A 19,357-nucleotide genomic window follows, 5' to 3' on the forward strand; every position below is an offset into this window, starting at 1 on the left:
GACACTGTGCAGACCCCAAGCCTGTGATGTTAGTGTATTAGAATGCTTAATATTTGTAGACACTCCCTTACTAATCTGTGTAAGCCTGAATCTTCAGTGATGGTCCCTGGGACAAGGGGGATGCTGGGAAGTGGGTGGTCCAGTGTGTAGTATGTCTGGAGTTGGTGATGGAATAAAAAGCACAGCAATTGACTCACATGTCTCTGTGTCCTGATGACTGGATTTACAAACATATGAACAAAACATGGTGTCAGAAGAATTTTAACTTGGACTGCTAGTGCTCTCAGAGTGTGAAAGAATCCTGCAGAAGTCTGTAAGGCTGTGATAATCAGTGTCTGCAAAGCCTGCCGTGTGCTCCTCTCTTCAAACAGTGAGTAACCATGGATAAACTAGCTCCTCCAACAGGCATGCTGATGTCTGGTAACTTGTCTGAAAACTGGAAAAGATTTAAGCAAAGGTTTAAAATATATCTTGCTGCATGTGGAGCTGATACAGAGGCTGACAATAGAAGGCATCCATTTTCCTCCATGTGATAGGAGAGGATGTGCTTGACATTTATAATAGTTTTCAGTTTGATGAGGGGCAGAATATGGTGCTATCTTGTATAATGCAAAAGTTTGAAGATTACTTTGTGCCAAGGAAAATGTGACATATGAAAGATATAAGTTTTTCACATGTGATCAGAAGTCTGTAGATGGATTTGATCAGTATGTTACAGAGCTGCAATCACTCAGTAAAACCTGTGAGTTTGGTGATTTAAAGGATTCACTGATTAGAGATCGTATTGTCTGTGGAATACCTGATAATGGACTCAGAGAGAGATTGCTGAGAGAGCAAGACCTAACACTAGAAAAGGCAGTGACTATGTGCAGATCTGCAGAAATAACTAGATTTCAAGCCAAAAAGTTACACAAGGAAGTTGATGCTGCTGTCCATGTAGTGCAGGAAACAGAGCCAAGCAAACCTCCATTCTCAAGAATGAAGCAGTCTAAGCCACAGTCTAACAAGGAAATGTGTAGTAGATGTGGAAATGCTCACAATCCTAAAATGTGCCCTGCTTATGGTAAAACCTGCATGAAATGTGGTAGACTTAATCATTTTGCCAAATGCTGTCAAATGAAAAGGGAAACAAGCAATGTGCATGCTGTTAAACAGAGGAATTCTTTGTGGATTGCATTGAACTTTGCAGTGCAGATAAGAAAGAATGGATTGTCCCTTTAACTGTGGACGAGATTGTCATTCCCTTTAAGCTTGATACTGGCGCGCAGGTGAATTTAATATTGTTTCAAGACTATAAGACTTTTAGAGTAAAACCTAAAATTCATCCAGCCAAAGTGAAAGTTACAGGGTACACTGGGGAGGAAATTCCTGTGAAAGGTACATGCTTAGTGACACTGAAATATAAGGGATTACAGTTTAAAACATCTCTACTGATTGCGGATAAAAATGTGCAACCGATTCTAGGATTAAGTTCCTGTGAGAAACTAAGCTTGCTAAAGAAAGTTTTTATCACAAGTAGAAGATAACTGCAAATAGATGTTTACAGAATACAGAGACTTGTTTGAAGGTCTAGGTTGTTTGCCTGGAGAGCATAAAATCAATATAGACACGCAAGTTTCTTCAGTGATACACCCCTGTAGAAAAGTGCCGTTTGCGCTGAGAGAAAAACTTGAAACAGATCATTACAGAGCAACCAGTAATCTATGCATCAAGAGGACTGACAAGTGCTGAAACAAGGTATGCTCAGATAGAAAAAGAACTTCTAGCGATCACATATGCATGTGAGCGATTTTATCAGTTTGTGTATGGTCAAACATTTACAGTGGAAACTGACCACAAGCCATTGGTAGCTGTCATGACTAAATCATTACATGACTGTCCCATGAGAATTCAACAAATGCTTATCAGACTACAGAAATATGATGTACACTTGCTGTACTGTCCCGGCAAATACATGTACATTGCTGATACACTTTCTCGTGCTGTGGACAAAAGTGAAGGTTCCAAAAGTCTGATGGATGAAGAGATAGAAGCCTATGTTAATTTGATCGTAGCTTCTCTACCAGTGTCTCTTGCAAGACAAGAACAGATTAGGAAAGAAACTGAGACAGATGACACAATGAAAGTGTTGAAAGATGTGTGGGTCAGCAGAAAAACATGCGTGCCCGCTGTCTATCCATGATTATTGGATGTACCGCAGTGACCTTACAGTTGTCGATGGTATTATTTACAAAGGCAATAGGTTTGTCATACCTGCACGACTAAGAAAAACTATGCTGTGCAAGATACATGAAGGCCACTTAGGAGAAGAAAAATGTAAGCGGAGAGCGCGTGAACTTATGTATTGGCCAAGAATGAACCAAGACATAGCACAGACTACAGCTACATGTGAATTATGTCTTACGTATAGACCGAAACAACAAGTCGAGCCACTGAGTCCTTAAGCAGTGCCAGAGAGACCGTACCAGAAAGTTGGCACAGATTTGTTTGATTGTAATGGGAAAACATACATTGTCGTGACTGATTATTACTCTAACTACCCTGAGGTGAAGACACTACATACAACTACTAGTATAGTCGTAATCAATTGCATGAAGTCAATCTTTGCAAGGCATGGTGTTCCTATGAAAGTGTTCACTGACAATGGTCCTCAGTTTTCCAGTGCTTACTTTAGACAATTTGCTGATGAGTGGGAATTTGTCCATACTACGTCAAGTCCCCACTATCCACGCTCAAATGGGTTGGTGGAAAGTTCAGTAAAAACTGTAAAGAGTCTCATGAAAAAAGCTCAAGAAGGTAAAGAAGATTTCTACAAAAGTTTTTTAATCTACCGCAGTACACTTTTACAGAATGGACTTTCTCCTGCACAAATGCTGATGGGAAGGAGGATTAGAGCAAATCTCCCGATACATGATGAACTGCTTAATACACATAACTCAGCGTTGGTCAGACTGAGTAAGGAATGTCAACAGGCGAAACAGAAACTGTTCCATGACAGGCGAGCAAAAAGCTTATCTGATCTAAAATCGGGTGACCAAGTCCATCTCAGATATCACGAGAAAGGTATTTGGGGGCAGAAAGGTATTGTGCAAGCACAAGTAGCACCAAGATCTTATACTATACGTACAGAGCGTGGAACGGAAGTAAGAAGAAATCGGGTGGATTTAAGATCTCAACCTAACCATAATGAAGACAACATGACTGAAGAATACCCTTCATCTGACATGTATGATGATCCTCATAATGGTGAACAAACCACGATTCTAGAAAGGTACAACATGGTAGATGAAACACAGACTGTGTATGAAAGACCCAAAAGGGAAATACGCAGACCTGAGAGACTCATTGAAACGTGTTAGATGATGTTCTTAATATGATGTTGTTAATTGTTGCATTGAAGCATACAGGGCTTATCTTTAAAGAAAAGAGGATGTGATGTTAGTGTATTAGAATGCTTAATATCTGTAGACACTCCCTTACTAATCTGTGTAAGCCTGAATCTTCAGTGATGGTCCCTGGAACCAGGGGGGTGCTGGGAAGTGGGTGGTCCAGTGTGTAGTGTGTCTGGAGTTGGTGATGGAATAAAAAGCACAGCAGTGGACTCACATGTCTCTGTGTCCTGATGACTGGATTTACAAACATATGAACCAAACAAAGCCAACATTGGAAGCTCTGGTTGTACAATGTTTAGAGAAATGATGAGCTTGCAACACTGGGATGTAAAAAAGCAATTGTTTGACAAAATCACAAGCTACAGTATGTATATTCAGGAGACTACTTTAGATTATTTGTAGTAAATTGTTTTCATATATTTCTCAATGGTGCTGTCACTGTTGAAAATTGAAGAATAAACTTATTGTATTATCCAGTCAATCCCAGGAAAGAATGCAACTGCTACTTTGCAATGGACATTAAGTATTTCTTAACCACTTAACTGACGTTACTTCCCTTCAAAACCATTCATATAGTTGTGTTTTATTTTTTGATTTTTTTTTAGTTAATACAGTCTTTTTTTTAATTTTTAAGTATTATATTATGCATATCTGCAGAATGGGAACACAGTGGGGCAGCGTGGTCACATGTGATCTGACCATACCAATTAAGTGGTGAAGGCCTACATCTCACTTACCAATGTTTTAAGCCAACCATTGCCTAACATGTAAACAAAGTAGTTTTTTTTTATCCCATGTTTTTAAAGTTAAGTGTTAAGCATGCTTTACATAATGACTTTAGCACAGTCCTCATATGGTGTAAATGCTTCCCTCAAGTTGTCTTCTGCGCCCCCTGCTGGGCATCTATAGCAGTGGGAGTCTGTTCAGGTGTTGCTCCGGTAAGAAGCACATTATCAGTTAAGGGAACTGACAGCTTTGCACGACTAAACCCATCTAAAGCGCTTGAGTGGGTATTAACACATTTTTCTTGCACCTCCTGAGGCTGCGAGAAAAGATGTGACTGCCGTGGCTAATGGGCATCTATTGGAGAAACAATTGAATAGCTGTGATAAATGCCCATTCCTTTTGACAGCCAGCAGGTGGTTCACGTGAGAATTGAATCGGCCCCAATGAGTACTGTAAATACCTACATCAACCGAATAGGCAGCAATATAAAAAAAAATGAGGATGAAGAACTTTGACGATATTCTCTGAAAGTTTGCAGGAGCCCCATAAAGACATAATAACTCTTTAGAACATATCCAAAGAAGAGTAGAAAAAGCTTATTATTCCCTAGAGTCTAGGGCCTGGACTTCTCCGTCACCTTGATCTTCTAATACCCTTTTGTGAGATCAGGGGTTGAAGTATACTTGATTGAACCTAACTACCTCCACTCCACCGTGTGAAGGCCCTTTAGGCAAGTTGGGGCTGGGAGACCGGCGCTCTGGATCCCGGTGGACAGCATACCGACCCTGGGATCCCAGGTGCAGAATGCCAGCTGGGGGGGAGGCAAGCGCAACAAAGCCCCTTGAGGGCTCGTTGGCTCGCTGCACTCACCACAGGTTCTATTCCCACTCTATGGGTGTCATGGACACCCACGACTGGGAATAGTCCCTGTGGGTCAGCATCCTGTCTTCCGGTATTTTGATCGTTGAGCGTTGGCATGGTGACTGCCGGAATCCTGAGCACGGGTCACATGACCGCATCCCCCTTAGGCATATCAGCCCTTACTTATGACTGGATAATGGCAAAATATTATCATGATTCAAATAACATACTGTACATGTATTAATAAACAGTGGGACAGTATCGATTTCTATCAATTATTCTAGACAACGTATCATTGTACTTGGGTATTAGTTTCTATAATAGATTACAAATGTGACAAAAAGTGTATATATATCACATGTTGACTTTATATTTTGCAGTCCAAATGCACTCAGCCAGCCAGTGAAATAAATTAAGGGATCTATTCATAATATTAATTATTGAGACTGGGTGTCCCCCGAAAATTAAGAATCCAACTCACTGCGAGTAGCAGCGGTAGATATAGAAATCACCGGAGCAATTCTAGATCAGCTGTCCCCACAATTCTTATCACAGATACAAAACTTATACAAAGCACTGCCAAGACTTGTGTGCATGTGTGAACTGCATCCAGCAAAAGAAGTTGAACAGGGCCAGAGGGATCGAATCAGATCCATCTTCAAATCGCCGAACCACCTACCCATAGAAAGAAATGGGGGGGTGGGAACAAACGCCATCTGAAAATGATGGAGGTTCCCACTGTTAAGCTCCAAAAACATAGAAGCTTGGAGCTTGTTGAATTTAAGTCCTCATGCTACTTTATGGGGACAGTGTGCCAGATCAGGGCTGAAAGGTAAGCAGGAGATATCCGTGATATACAGTATCCTGCTTTACCTTTATAAAGGATGTCCCAAACCTTAATTTCTACAAAGTAGGCGTTCATGTTAATTTTCACCTATTTTTTGTAGAAGTTAAGGAACGATGAATAGAACCCCTACAGTGAATTTGTAAACATCAATGACATATTTAAAAAGTTAAATAAGGAATGATCATGTGTGTTACAAAAAAGATGGTGTTGTCTTATTTTTGTACATGCAATGAATATATAATTGCACAAAATATAGAAAATATGGTTGCATTGTTATTTCCTGTAATTGTCCTGTATCATTAGACAAGATATTATGAATGGCGATTTCTTTCTATACTAATCTTCATTGTTGCAAAGCTTGTTTTGTGAATTATTTGTTGCATACCTTTTTGTAAATTTTTCATTAGCTTGTGAGAAAAAATTATTTTTATGTAATATTTTGTATCAACAGTTGTAGATCCTTTTGAAGCTAAAAATGATCTTCATAAAAACAAAACACTTGGGTCTGCACACTACTTTTGTATTTGCCTATCTCTCATGGCAAAAACTAATACTGTTTTGATGTATTTGTAGGGTGGGTTTTAAGGGTGTGGGTGGGTGGGTTTAATTTGTGTGTTATGCATTTGTAATATCTCTGAAAAATGTATTAAAATATACTGTACCTGATTTAAAAATATGTTAAATATGGATTAATCTATCGTGTAACAAAATAGAACGTAGATGGTGTCATTTATTTATTTTTGTACATGCAATGATTGACTACTAATTGCACAATATATAGAAAATACTTTATATTTGCATGGTTGTTTCTTCACATTTACCTGTATCATCAGATAAGATATTATGAATGAAAACCTTTTTCTTTCTAAATCTGATTTGTTGCAGGTTTGTTTTCCTAAATATATATTACATACATTTTGTAAAAATTTAATTTGGCTTGTATGCAAATACTTCTTTTACCTAACATTTTGTATTTTTTTATCAACAGATGTAGATCCTTTTGAAACTGAAAATTGTGAGGAAGAAAGCAGTAAGTCTCAAATTATTCCATTTCTAAAGGTTTACACAAGGGTTTTCTTAGCTTGTACAGTAGGTCAATTCTGAATACAGTACATGTTTCTTACAGTTAAGAGTATAGATATGTTTTCTTTCCAATGGCTACAGTACTTAGTAGTGGTGTCGTATTTCCAAAACATGGGGGGTGATTCAGAGCTGATCATAGATGTGCTAAATTTAGCACATCTACGATCAGATTCTCTGACAGGCGGGGGAATGCCCAGCACAAGGCTAGTCCGCCTCGCATGTCAGTCCCTGTCCACCCACCCACCCCCGAACGGGTGCAAAAGCATCGCACAGCGGCGATGCTTTTGCACCCTCCGAGTAGCTCCCTGCCTGCGCAGCCTGGCTGTGCTGGCAGATGGCTATCTGCCATGTTCCGAGTCGCAGCGGCTGCTTGTGACGTCATGCAGCCACCGTGGCCCGCCCCCACAATGGTCCAGATACGCCTGCGATGTCCAGACCGCGCCCCACCAACGGCGTTCTAACGCCGTTGGTGCGCCCCCTCCCGCCCGTGACCGCCTCTGCCTGTCAATCAGGCATAGGCGATCGCAGCCCTGAGATACTTTTGCATCTCACTGGCCTTCACAGGGTGCGCACACTGTGCGGGCACACTCCACAAGGGCTGCAGACTGTGATCGCTGCAACGGGTCTGAATTAGGCCCTATGCCCCTAGGTCCTGCCTGGGCTGGAGGTATATATAAAACTAATTTGTTCAAAGGATTTAACAATACTGTTCACATACAGTTACCAATTGCAGTTATCGCAGATCTGAACCAGGCAGCCTCCCTGTCTACAGAGGTCTGTGTCAGTAAGTTGAAAATCCTCCACAGAGGAGAATCAGGATCAGTACTAGTGTCTCTCTTAAAGTTTTGAGTAAAGTTTTAAACTTTTAGGGGGGTATTCAATTGTTTGAAAAGTCAGTTGGGTGTCTGTTTTTTCCTATCTAATAGACAGGAAAAAAAAGATACCAGCCGACTTTTCAAACATTTGAAATCCCCCCTTATTGTCTGTGTGGTATAGTAGATCATCTACAATTGTTTCCCTGTATCTTCTGTAGAATAGTATGCCCAGAGTCTATTTACTCAATCAAGAGAGAATGTAGTTCTTGACCTGAAGGGTCTGCCAAAAGTACTTTAAATGTGTAAAGTGGTACGCCTAGTAGTTACATTGGAGATCAGGTCAGGCTACACCTCCTGCACTCTTCAACCTACAGCATACATATATATATATATGTATGCTAGGGTGTTTGGCGCCCTCCTGCAAATTATAAATTTGCGCCCTCACTCCCATACCTTAAAAAGGAACAGTGCCTGCCATAGGCACATGCAACAAAAAAGGGGTGTGGTCTCACAAGAAAGGGGTGTGGCCACAGAATGGTACCCGCATTTCATATTTCACGACACAGTAGCACAATCTTACTCACATTTCACCACATAGTCTACCTTATTCACATTACGACACACAGTAGTACCCCTTATTCATATTACGCTACACAGCTGTACCCCTTATATACATTACACCACACAGTAGTGCCCACAGTAGCAGTGCTGCTTGAGTGGGGGCCCCCATGGGGAAGGGGAGGGGCTGGAGAGATAGAAAGAAAGTGTGCAATGAGGTGGGGGGCCAAGGCATATGTGCACACAGGATTATGCCAAGGCAGAACCCTGCACTGCATTTCCCCACCGAAGCCCACCTGCATTCAGCGCCTTTGAGTATGGACTCCCTGGCAGCCGCTGCTGGCTGGAATTAGGCGCTGAGTTGGAGCCGTCACACAGCAAATACATGCAGCAGGAGTTGGGGAGCAGGCCAAGCTCAGCACTCTTTGAGGCAGAGGATGACTGCCATATTTTATCTTGGGGGGCAAGGCCAAAACATTGGCCCATGAACGGCCAATAGATACGACTAGAGTCACACATGGGTAAAGGTAAATGCGCACATAGGCAATGGGAGTAGCACATATGGGTAGGGGTAGAGGTACACATGGATAAGATCAGATGAAAACAGATACACAAATTGGGCATAAAGTGGTAAAACAAGGGGGGGGGGGGTGAAAGCCACAGGCACCCAGGGTGAGGGTTGAGCAGGCACAGACAGTTGGTCACGTGGCCTTCTCTTGCACTGTGCGGTCCTCGTCTATGCAAAATACAGTGCAGGCATTAAATAAATTATATATATATATATATATATGTGTATGTATTTGTGTATATATATATATATATATATATATATATATATATGAAACACAACAGTACCCTTAACTTGTGCCAAAACAAGAGCAGCGCTACGGGAGAGATCCCTGTGTTGATGGATCTCAATTTCATACAAAATAAAACACAATTCCCAAGCACGCTATGTGAGACGTGTTTACGGTAATTCTTCCAAAGAAGCCCACGTGGATATGTAGTGTACTGGAGAATGTTAGTGTCTGGGGACCTGTAACAAATTTGTGGGCCCCCACACACTTACACTGTCCTTACAACTGCAAAAAAAACATCAGAAGTCTCGCGAGATAATGTCAAATCTCGCGAGACTTCACACTGCTGTGAGTGAAGCTCCTCGGTGGCCGCAGCTGTAATGGAACGTCTCAGCTGCCGAGGAGGACGGAGAGGAGACAGGTAAATGCTGTACTCCTACTCCAATGTTTTTTTGCAGTTGTGAGGACAGTGTGTGGGGGCCCCACTTGTGTGAGGGCCCCGGGACGACCGCCCCGCCGTTAGTACGGCTATATATATATACTGTATATGTATATATTTAATGCCTATCGTAGTATAGCAGTATAGTAGATCATCTCCAATTTTCTCCCAGTAGCCCCTGTAAAGCAGTATGGCCTATTTTTCAACTAACACACAATGTCTATGTTTATTTAATTCCTATATATATATATGGTAGGTAACAAGGCTGCCTACCTGTGCACAGCCTTACTGATGCCAAGCAGTGTCAGGAGGTGTAGGGGTCCCAGCTGACCACCCTGAGGTAGCGGATTCTCCCCGTATCCTTATATGTTGCAGTGCTGGACTCTGGGGTGCAGGGCAAGGCTGGTAGCGCACCAGGTGGCCCGTTTTCTCCTGTTCCTTAGCGTCCGCAGGACACGGGGGAGCGGGGTGAATGTGATACTGTAATGGGTGCATACCGTGCAGTGTGCACTGTGCATGAGGGAGAGGGGCTGCAGCTGCTGATTACTGGACAGTGCGCAAAAACAGACAGGAAGAGATTGTGCTGACGGCGCCGACTCTGGCAGAGAGGGGGAGCTGGTCTTCATGCTGCCGGCAGTCAGTGTGACTGATGCAGCGGCAGCCAGCAGAAACAGCGCACAGCAGCACATCAGTGAGAGCGCCTCTCCAGGCCGGCGCCTCCCTGCTTTGCAGGTTCTTCTAAGTGGGTTCCGCCGGGCCTGAGAATACGAGTACAGGTATACGTTTCCTTATGTTAGGTCTTTTGTATACACAGATCAGAGAGGAGAGATAATGATGTACTCTGTGGATTATGCTGGAAGAAATAGTTATCAGGCTTGTTGAAAATACATACTGTATGAATATTTCAGTTGAACAGTTATTTTTGGAAATTAATTCTATTAGTTATCTACATGGTAGATTTTGTAAGACATGTAGCCTACGTTTCAAATGCATGATAAATGATATGATATTTAGTTGTGGCTATATACACCAATATTTTACTATCCACCCATAGATCAGAGCACATTGAAGAGGTAGCTAGTGTGAAACATCTTCTAATTTGGCTTTTCTTAGAGGGAAAATGTATTTATTGCAAGGAAAATGTAAAGAAATAAAATAAATATTAACATCACGTATAGTCCAGGGATCAGTTGACCTGAGGGGTGCAGAGAATACGCACAGATCTCAAGTGAAAGAGAGCATAATTAGCATATTTAGTCAAGTGTAAGCAATCCAACTATTTAATTTGATTTTATTTAGTAATGCACAGCCTTTAACAGATACAGTAATGTGACAGTTCTAGCACCAGTATTGTATACATTCGTGACAAGAGGGACTATTTATTAACGTGTATTTGCTTTAAATCCTCAGGAAACAACCATTTTTAAAAAAAAAACAAGTATTCCAACATTGTACGAAGGGGTAATTGCAACAGATATCGCAGATTTTCAATTGCAAAAGCTGCTATGCTAAATTGTAAAATATACCATCCTCAGAACGATTACTATTTTCAGAGTTTGGCAATTTTTGTAAAAAAAGATGCAGGCGCCTTTGCATGTCAATCAGGCAGAGGCGGTCGCGCGTACGCGGGTGGGGGGGGGGGGAATGCTCCGTTTCCAGGGAGTAGATGGAGCGTTGCTAGGGCGGTGCAAACGGGGGCGGAGGCAGCCAAGTGGAAGCATGTCGGGGGGTGTCGGGGGCGGCTGCATGACGTCACACGCAGCCACCGTGATTGCGAACACGGCTGTGGGACTCCTGCGAACGCAGCTAAGCTGCGCCGGCAGGAGGCTTCCACAGTTTCAGGTAACAAGCAGAAATTGTGAAGCATTCGCAATTTCTGCTTCTTGAACTGGAAGAGGCAGCGGTCAGCATCATGCTAGGCAGCCTTGACCAGCGATGGGTGGCCCCCAGCATGCGATCCAGCAGATAGCAAATTCTGCTAATTAGCAGAATTTGCTATCCTTACTGAATTAGGCCCTACATCTCCATACATTGTTTAGGATAGAGATCCAAAGGATTCCTTTTCGTTAATTGGAGTTTGCACACCTGCAATTCAGGAACTGTGTATACTTCTGAACCCAGAAGTAAAGCAATTACATTAGTGATAACTTTACTTATTACCAGACGTGTTTTTTGATACATTGCCCGATAATTTCCTATTGTCACAATGTGCATCAATAAGAAATTATAATTCTTGGAGCTAAAATGCAATTGTACTGTAGATAACTGTGCCCCATAGTCTTGCTCATCAGAGTTTATTTTCTAGAGACTTTAATAATAGGAATACTTAACTCTATAGTTATTTTTAAGGTTTGGGCTTTGAATCTCCTGCCTTTTTGTAATGTTATGTGTACAGAATGCTATTTGTATCCCATATTATTAGCATGCAGTCTTAAACATAGGTTAATTTACAATGATATTTTACCATTTACCTCAGGTGGCCCACATGGAGATGACAACACCGTGGGGGAAGAAACAGATGATCCATTTATAAGAGTTTGCGATGAAGCTGAGCTAGCAGAAGCTGAGCGCATGATTGAAGAAGATTACTACATTAAAGAGCAGATCAGATTGGCACGACAGCGAGCAGCCAGAATGTTTGTGCCTGAAGAATATGACCGTGAAGATCAAAACAGTTATACAGAACTAGATGATGAGAATGACTGGCAGGTTAGCAGTTTTCTTGTGTGGATCATAACACAACACAGCCCAATACTACTGCTTACTCCAACTAATTGTAAAGGTTACAACCAGGGACTACATTTATTGGGGGGCAATTCAATTGTTTATACAAGAAGGGCTGTTTAATGTGCAGGGAGGCTAGAGGACACATCTGTATATAAAGATACATTCTTATCCTAAAACAGCAAAATGGAACTGGTTTAGAATCGTTAACTTTGCATGATTTTACATAGAAATAGGTAAATTAATTACTTTCTACAAAACATATGATGGTTTCTTACAGATTCCAAAGAATATGAAGAAAAAAAAAGAGAAAGAGGTCAAGTCAGAACTGGGGAAAGCCAATAATATAACAGAAGAGCATTGCAAAGTGATCAACGATCTTTGGCAGCTTCCCATTCAGAAACGCTGGGAAGTCTACAGGTATGTTTGTGTTATTCCCTGGGGTTAAAGTGGGGGGGGGGGGGGGGAGCGAGGTGGAACTGAGTTCCCCCACCTGTAATGGTAGGGTGTACTAGTTCCACCTCCTTCATGGCCCTGCACAGCAATTTCAATAGAAAAGCCGCCCCATCACCTACGTCAATAGATGATGCAGGCGGCACTAGTGTTACTGATGAGCTGCAGACACCTCCCCCTTCCTCACATCCTGGTCCTCCTCCACCTACAGCCCACCTCTACTGGTACTCACACACGCTGTGTCTGTCGGACAGCATTCGTCCCCTCTTCAGGTCCCAGTGGCTTTCTTTTCTGGCACGGCGTATGTGATGTCATACTGTCACCACTGCTGAAGTGAAAAAGAGTCATTAAGAGGAGCAGGCTCTGCGCATCTTGAAGACAAGATGAGAGGGGAATGGAGGGAGAGAGGCAGAGATGTGTATAAGGGGCACTACTGTTGGCATTATGTGTAAGGGTCACTACTATTGTGGGCATTATGTGTAAGGAGCACTACTACTATGGGCATTTGGTATCAAACAGGCACCATTATTGTGGCCATTTGGTATAAAAAAGGCACTACATTATGTGTTTATGCAGCACTGCAGTGGTCATCATGTGTAAGACACACTATAACTGTGGGCATTATGTGTAAGAGGCACTACTACTGTGGGAATTGTGTATAAGGGGCCATATTGTGTGGCATAATGTATATAAAAGGTACCATTGGGTAGCGCAACTTGTATAAATGGCACTACTGAGTGACTTAACCTAAAGAAGGGGCATTACTATGTGGTGTAAAATGAATCAGGGGCACTGCATGTGTAATGTGAATAAGATTGTGCTACTGTGTGGTGCAGTTTGAATTAAGGGTACTATTGTGTGATCACACGGCTTCTTTATGAGATCAATGTCCCTTTATAAAGTATGGGAAGTAGGAACTAATTTATAGTTTGCAGGGGGGTGCCGAAAACCCTAGCACTGGCCCTGGCCCCACTTAATGTGAGGGAGGGGGGGGGGGGGGTAAATGGCAGGGTAAAAGAGTTCCACCACCTTGGCAGGACCACTTTAAGTTCTGGTTATTCCATACAGTTTAATGTCTGCAAATGAAATTTATGAGTCTTTTCATTGTAACCTTTTTACCAGAACATGTGTCCACTCTGAACATTGGTCAAGGTTAGTATGCAGTTAGTAATGCTCCATTGTTCATAAATGTTCTGCTTTCCACCCACTTCACCTCCTTCCCCATCAAAATTTCTCTGCAAAATATCCAATGTCATATTGTGCTGAACTCAAATTATTGCTGTCATGTGTTCTATAGTGTATAAAATGTGTGTTATAGCAAGCTGACATCTATCCAACCACAGTGGATATCCCTTCTCATAGCTTGTGCATTCTTGTGTTGAGTCACAGGTAATTGACAGATATTTTTTTTCTGTAGATGTTGGAGGTCCAAATATCTGTCTGATATTCACAAGGAGATATTTAAACTGCAGAACCTATACCAGATAGTGATAAACAGGATGACTGAACTAAGAAACCAGGAGGACCTACTAATATTACAAAAGGCAGATATTATTGGCATGACCACTACCGGTAAGCGATAAGTTCAGTTCATAAGCTTTTGTATTCAACTGATAAATTCATGTCTTAAATTAATTTAAAAAGTTTGCATTTAAATTGTATTATGATCTACAGTAGTAATATGCAACCCTCCAATAAATAACGTATTTATTATAACTCTAAGGACCTTATACGATGTTTGTATAGAGAAATGATCACTTAAATTGTATGAGACACAAACCCATTATTGGCATCCTGGTTTGGGTATTAAATAAATAAGCCACAATGGTCTCCTGTGTTCTCCCAAATGATAGTGTTAGTACAATCTTTGGTGGCATTGAAGCACTATATGTGTCATTAGGAGTGCTCTAATAGCTTACTGCAGCATAGTTACAGTCCAGTGTTCAGATTTTGTGAGTACCCAGATGTATTGGCCATGCCAATTCGGATGTCGATTTGGTCCCTAGCCATAAGAAGTGAGAAGAGAAGACATGTGAATTGTGGAAGAGAGTCCAGACCGCGGCACTGTTGTATTGATGCTGTGAGTGTAATTTCTACTGTAGGTCAGCCTCACAGGCAAATTGACATGGAAGTGGAGACAGGAAGAACTGCGTGCAATGGCAGCTCCAGAGGTGGGGCTGCAGCACAGTCCAAAATTCAAATAGGGGAGTCACACCAACTGCCAGTGACTCAGTTTGAAGTGGCAATTGGTGGCAGTTGGGGTGGCTCCCCTATTTGAATTTTGGACTACACTGCAGCCCCACCTCTGGACCGCCACTGACTGCGTGGAAGGGAATGATGTCAGCTCATTTCATCTCCTAGCAAAGGGAGAATTTTTTAAGAATCCTGGCTTTTCAGCAGTGACCATGATTCTGCCTTCTATCTTCCAAGGATAACTTTGTTCAGGGCAGACAGAACATTAGAATCTGGGGGGAAAAACAAAGGACTTTGTACCTATCTTTTGGTCAGTCAAACCACTTTTGTTTCTCTGGTACCCAAATATCATCCACTGACTAAAGATTAGGTCAGCGATTAATCATGTTGGTATTTGGCCTGAAGAAACAATTTCTAAACTTCATTACTGTTTTCAATTTATGGACTGGGAACTATTTATCGTGGAAGCCACAGTGAATTCTTGTGTAAATGTTGACACTCTGGCATATTATGTAATACTGTATATTCAGTGTTAATTTGTGGAAGAACTTTCTTTGTCTTCCAGAAGTAAAAACCATTAGTGGATAGGAGTGTCCGCACTCTGTTAGGTCTAAGGGATAGGATATTTTAGGCAAATGAAGCTGAAGAGTATAAAATAGCAACATTATAATTTAAGGAAGGTATTAAATTAGCTAAGGAGTCTTATTCCAGGAAATTTGAAAGTAATTTTAAGGAAACCAGAGATTCTAGGAGTATGTGGTTGGGGCTACAACAATTTTACAGATTATAAAATTAAAAAAATGCTGTTTTAGTGACGTTGGCTCACTGTCTCATACAGTGTCGGACTGGGGCATGTAAGGCCCAACGGGGAAATACAGTGGTAAGGGCCCATGTTTAGGGGTGTGGCCAGTCTCTAGAGGGGGTGTGCCCAGCCACCACATTGGTTTGCCTAACCATTTTGCAAGTGTTGGTCCCCTAGATAAATATATACAGTAAATACTGTAGTGCATGCATGATAATGTACTAGATTAGTAACACTACAGTCTGGAATCTGATCCCTAAAGGAGAGGGTGGGCCCCCAAGTGCTAGGGCCCACCGGTGGTTTCCCCTGTTCCACTGTGGGCCAGTCCAACCCTGGTCTCAACATGACCCTCTCCAGGAGGGACAGAATGCTCTGCTTCTGGACTTCCTTCTTACTGTATGATTGCCAGCACCTGTGCTGAAACACTTTTCTTATCCAGTAACCTGTACAACACAGGTGCCGACAATCATAAATTAAGAGAAAAATCCAGAAGCAGAGCATTTTGTCCCTCCTGGAGAGGGTCATGTTGGGAGGTATGCTGTCTGCACTAGATCTTAATGAATTCTATGCAGGTTTTGATAATGCAAGTAATATTCCCTTGTTTAAATTGGATTCCCCAGATAATGTTTATACCACCAATGAGTTAGAGATCAGGTTTACGTAGAATGAATATGAGGAAAGCAACGGGTCCAGATAATGTTTCCCAGAGGTATTCCACGAATGTACAGATCAATCAGCGGGTGTTCTAACCAGTAGCGGATCTTGCCACGGGCAAGCAGGACTTTTGCCCGGGGCGCCGCCTTCCGGAGGGCGCCGCACCATGGCAAGATCCGCTACTGCTGTGCTGCGCGCTGTGTCCCCCGCTGGTTCCCCGCCGTGAAGGAAACTAGACGCTACGCGTCTAGTTTCCCTTCGTGGAGAGGACCTTTGCTGTGCGGTGCGCGATGATGTCACTGCGCACCGCACAACATTGTGGGACTGACAGACGCTAGGGGTCATAATTGACCTCTAGTGTCTGTCTATGCCAGATCCGAGGACAGGAGCGGCACCGGCAGAGGTCCGCAGCTGTCGGGAGCGGGGATAGTAAGTATAAATATTTTTTATTTTTCAGCAGCGCTACTCTACTGTACAGGGGGCGTAACTGACCACGCCCCCTGTATGAAGCCACACCCCTATTTCCCGCCCGGGGCGCCAAAAGGGCAAGAACCGGCCCTGGTTCTAACTAGGATTTTTAATAATCCTTCAATAGCACAATGTATTATTCCAAAATACTTTGAAACAACATTTATAGTACCACTTAATAAATCTATGATGGTGTCAGGCTTCAGTGACTTAATGTTTTCAGAGAGTCATCATGGATTATTTGAAGAGTAGCATCTCAGTGAGCTTTCAGTCTCATCAGTTTGCTTATACAGCCAACAGGTACATGGAAGATGCAGTTTGGGTAGTGCTCTATAAGGTTCTCTCACGTTTAGAGAATAAGTATTCTTATGTAACGCTTTTGTTTTGGGACTACAGCTCTGTCTTCACTTGTCCTCTCATTACTGATCAGTAAGTTCATTATTATAGGTTAGAATATTCCAGTGAGTAAATGACTGTTGAACTTTCTGTCAAACCGTCTGCAGTCTCTTAAGGGGGGTACTCACGGAGCGATCGCTGCTTAAAATCTAAGCAATCTGACTAGATTGCTTAGATTTCAAGCAGCGATCACTCCGTGTGTACCCCTCACAGCGATAGCGATGCAATCTAGCAGGTCGCTCACTTCACCCGCTGGGTGAAATGAGCGGCCCCCCGTCTCCCCCCGCACGATCAGCACACATCGCGCTGTGCTGAACGGGGGGAGAGATGTGTGCTGAGTGCTTCGCACAGCACACATCTCTCCCCTAATCGGGCCGTGAATACGGCCCTTAAGGATTGGTGATAAAATGTCATCTGAAATTACCATCAGTAATATTGTCCCTCAGGGATGTGCTTTAAGCCCATTATTATATTTCCATTTCCTATATACATGATTGTGTTTTATCACAGTAGAACATGATTATAAAATTTGTTGTGGTGAGCTTAATCAATTATTGAGATGAAGATAAGTATAGGACTGAAGTCCGACTAATCATATACCCCTTAACTATAAGAAACCCAAGGAAGCTATTTTAAATTTTAGGAGATCAATATGAACAGACCTGCACCCAATGTGCATAAATGATGTAGCCATATCTCATCTACAAGATATTTATTTAAAAAGGAACTGTGGCAAAGGCAAACACAATTATAAAAGGCCACAATCATCCTTGTCAGAATCTATTTCAGCTTTTACAATCAGGTACAGTAGGGCCACCAAGGAGTATTAAAACATGCACAAGTAGGCAGGGCTGCCATCAGAAATTGTGGGGCCCCGGGACTGATAAAATAGACAGGGCCCCTCCCCCCAAAAAAAGATTCTGCTGCACAGCTCCACCAAATGTGATGTCATATATTGTGACGTTACACATAGGTGTAGTATTGTGGACCGACAGGAACTGTTCACAGATTGCTGATGCACAGGAAAGGCTTGTTTTAAGAAGTCCTCTGTTGATACACAGCTTGGTGCAGCTCTACAGGTATTGGTGGTAGGAGCCAGGGGTGGGCCCCCTCTCTCTAAGGGCCTGGGACACCAGTCCCCACAGTCCCCCCCCCCCCCCCCCCCTGATGGCTGCCCAGCAAGTAGGTTTAAGAAAAGTCTTTCCCGTTCTGATTTTTAGTTTAAATTTAAAGTGACTTGTTTTTAATGTGAGCCATACATCAGACCAACTTTCCTCCAATCATCCAACTGACCAACTGTTCAACATGTCTGTTCAACTAAACCTCTACTCCACACACCTAACCAACTTTTTCATCAGGCCAGCCAATGTTTTCATCAGACCAGCCAACTTCTCTCTATCTTGTGATGTCAAAGGAGTATGCAGACAATGTCTGCCTACTTTTGCATGTGTTGAATAAATAAATATTTGTTTTTTATTTCAATTAAACTTGGGTATTTATATTAATTAAGTTTTTACTTGTGATTGTGGGAGACACTAATATTGAGGGGTAGATGGCTGGCTGCCCTGTGAGCTGACTTCACACTTACAAGTAAGAGTAGCATATATTAAAGTGGGTGATCGTCACCTGGGAGCAGTACTGTGTATATAGTGTTTGATTTGTGCAGAGTAAAGAAGGGTGCACTGATGCCAGTGTGCATGTTTAGTATTTAGTGCTCGGGCATTGTGATCCCACAAGAGGATGTAATAGAACTTTATCAGCAAAATGACCCACATACCACAGGCACATAAGAGCACTTACCCATATACCCCAGGCAGACTACAGCAGGGCTCTGACACACATACCCCAGGCAGACTACAGCAGGGCTCTGACACACATACCCCAGGCAGACTACAGCAGGGCTCTGACACACATACCCCAGGCAGACTACAGCAGGGCTCTGACACACATACCCCAGGCAGACTACAGCAGGGCTCTGACACACATACCCCAGGCAGACTACAGCAGGGCTGACACACATACCCCAGGCAGACTACAGCAGGGCTCTGACACACATACCCCAGGCAGACTACAGCAGGGCTCTGACACACATACCCCAGGCAGACTACAGCAGGGCACTGACACACATACCCCAGGCAGACTACAGCAG

At 42.6% G+C, this 19,357-nt stretch overlaps 1 protein-coding gene across 12 annotated transcripts in view; it reads left to right on the plus strand.

Annotated features, from left to right (window-relative positions):
- The window catches only part of LOC134927833 (NFX1-type zinc finger-containing protein 1-like), a 585,162-nt gene that overhangs the window by 512,611 nt on the left and 53,194 nt on the right, over positions 1-19,357 (plus strand). For all 12 annotated transcript variants that reach the window (XM_063922818.1, XM_063922822.1, XM_063922829.1 and 9 more), the window contains 4 exons: positions 6,815-6,856; positions 11,995-12,227; positions 12,523-12,662; positions 14,113-14,267. In XM_063922818.1, coding sequence (XP_063778888.1) covers positions 6,815-6,856; positions 11,995-12,227; positions 12,523-12,662; positions 14,113-14,267 — 570 coding nt within the window. The remainder of the gene's footprint in view (positions 1-6,814; positions 6,857-11,994; positions 12,228-12,522; positions 12,663-14,112; positions 14,268-19,357) is intronic.

The sequence above is a fragment of the Pseudophryne corroboree genome, chromosome 5 (genome assembly GCF_028390025.1).
Source record: "Pseudophryne corroboree isolate aPseCor3 chromosome 5, aPseCor3.hap2, whole genome shotgun sequence".
NCBI lineage: Eukaryota > Metazoa > Chordata > Amphibia > Anura > Myobatrachidae > Pseudophryne > Pseudophryne corroboree.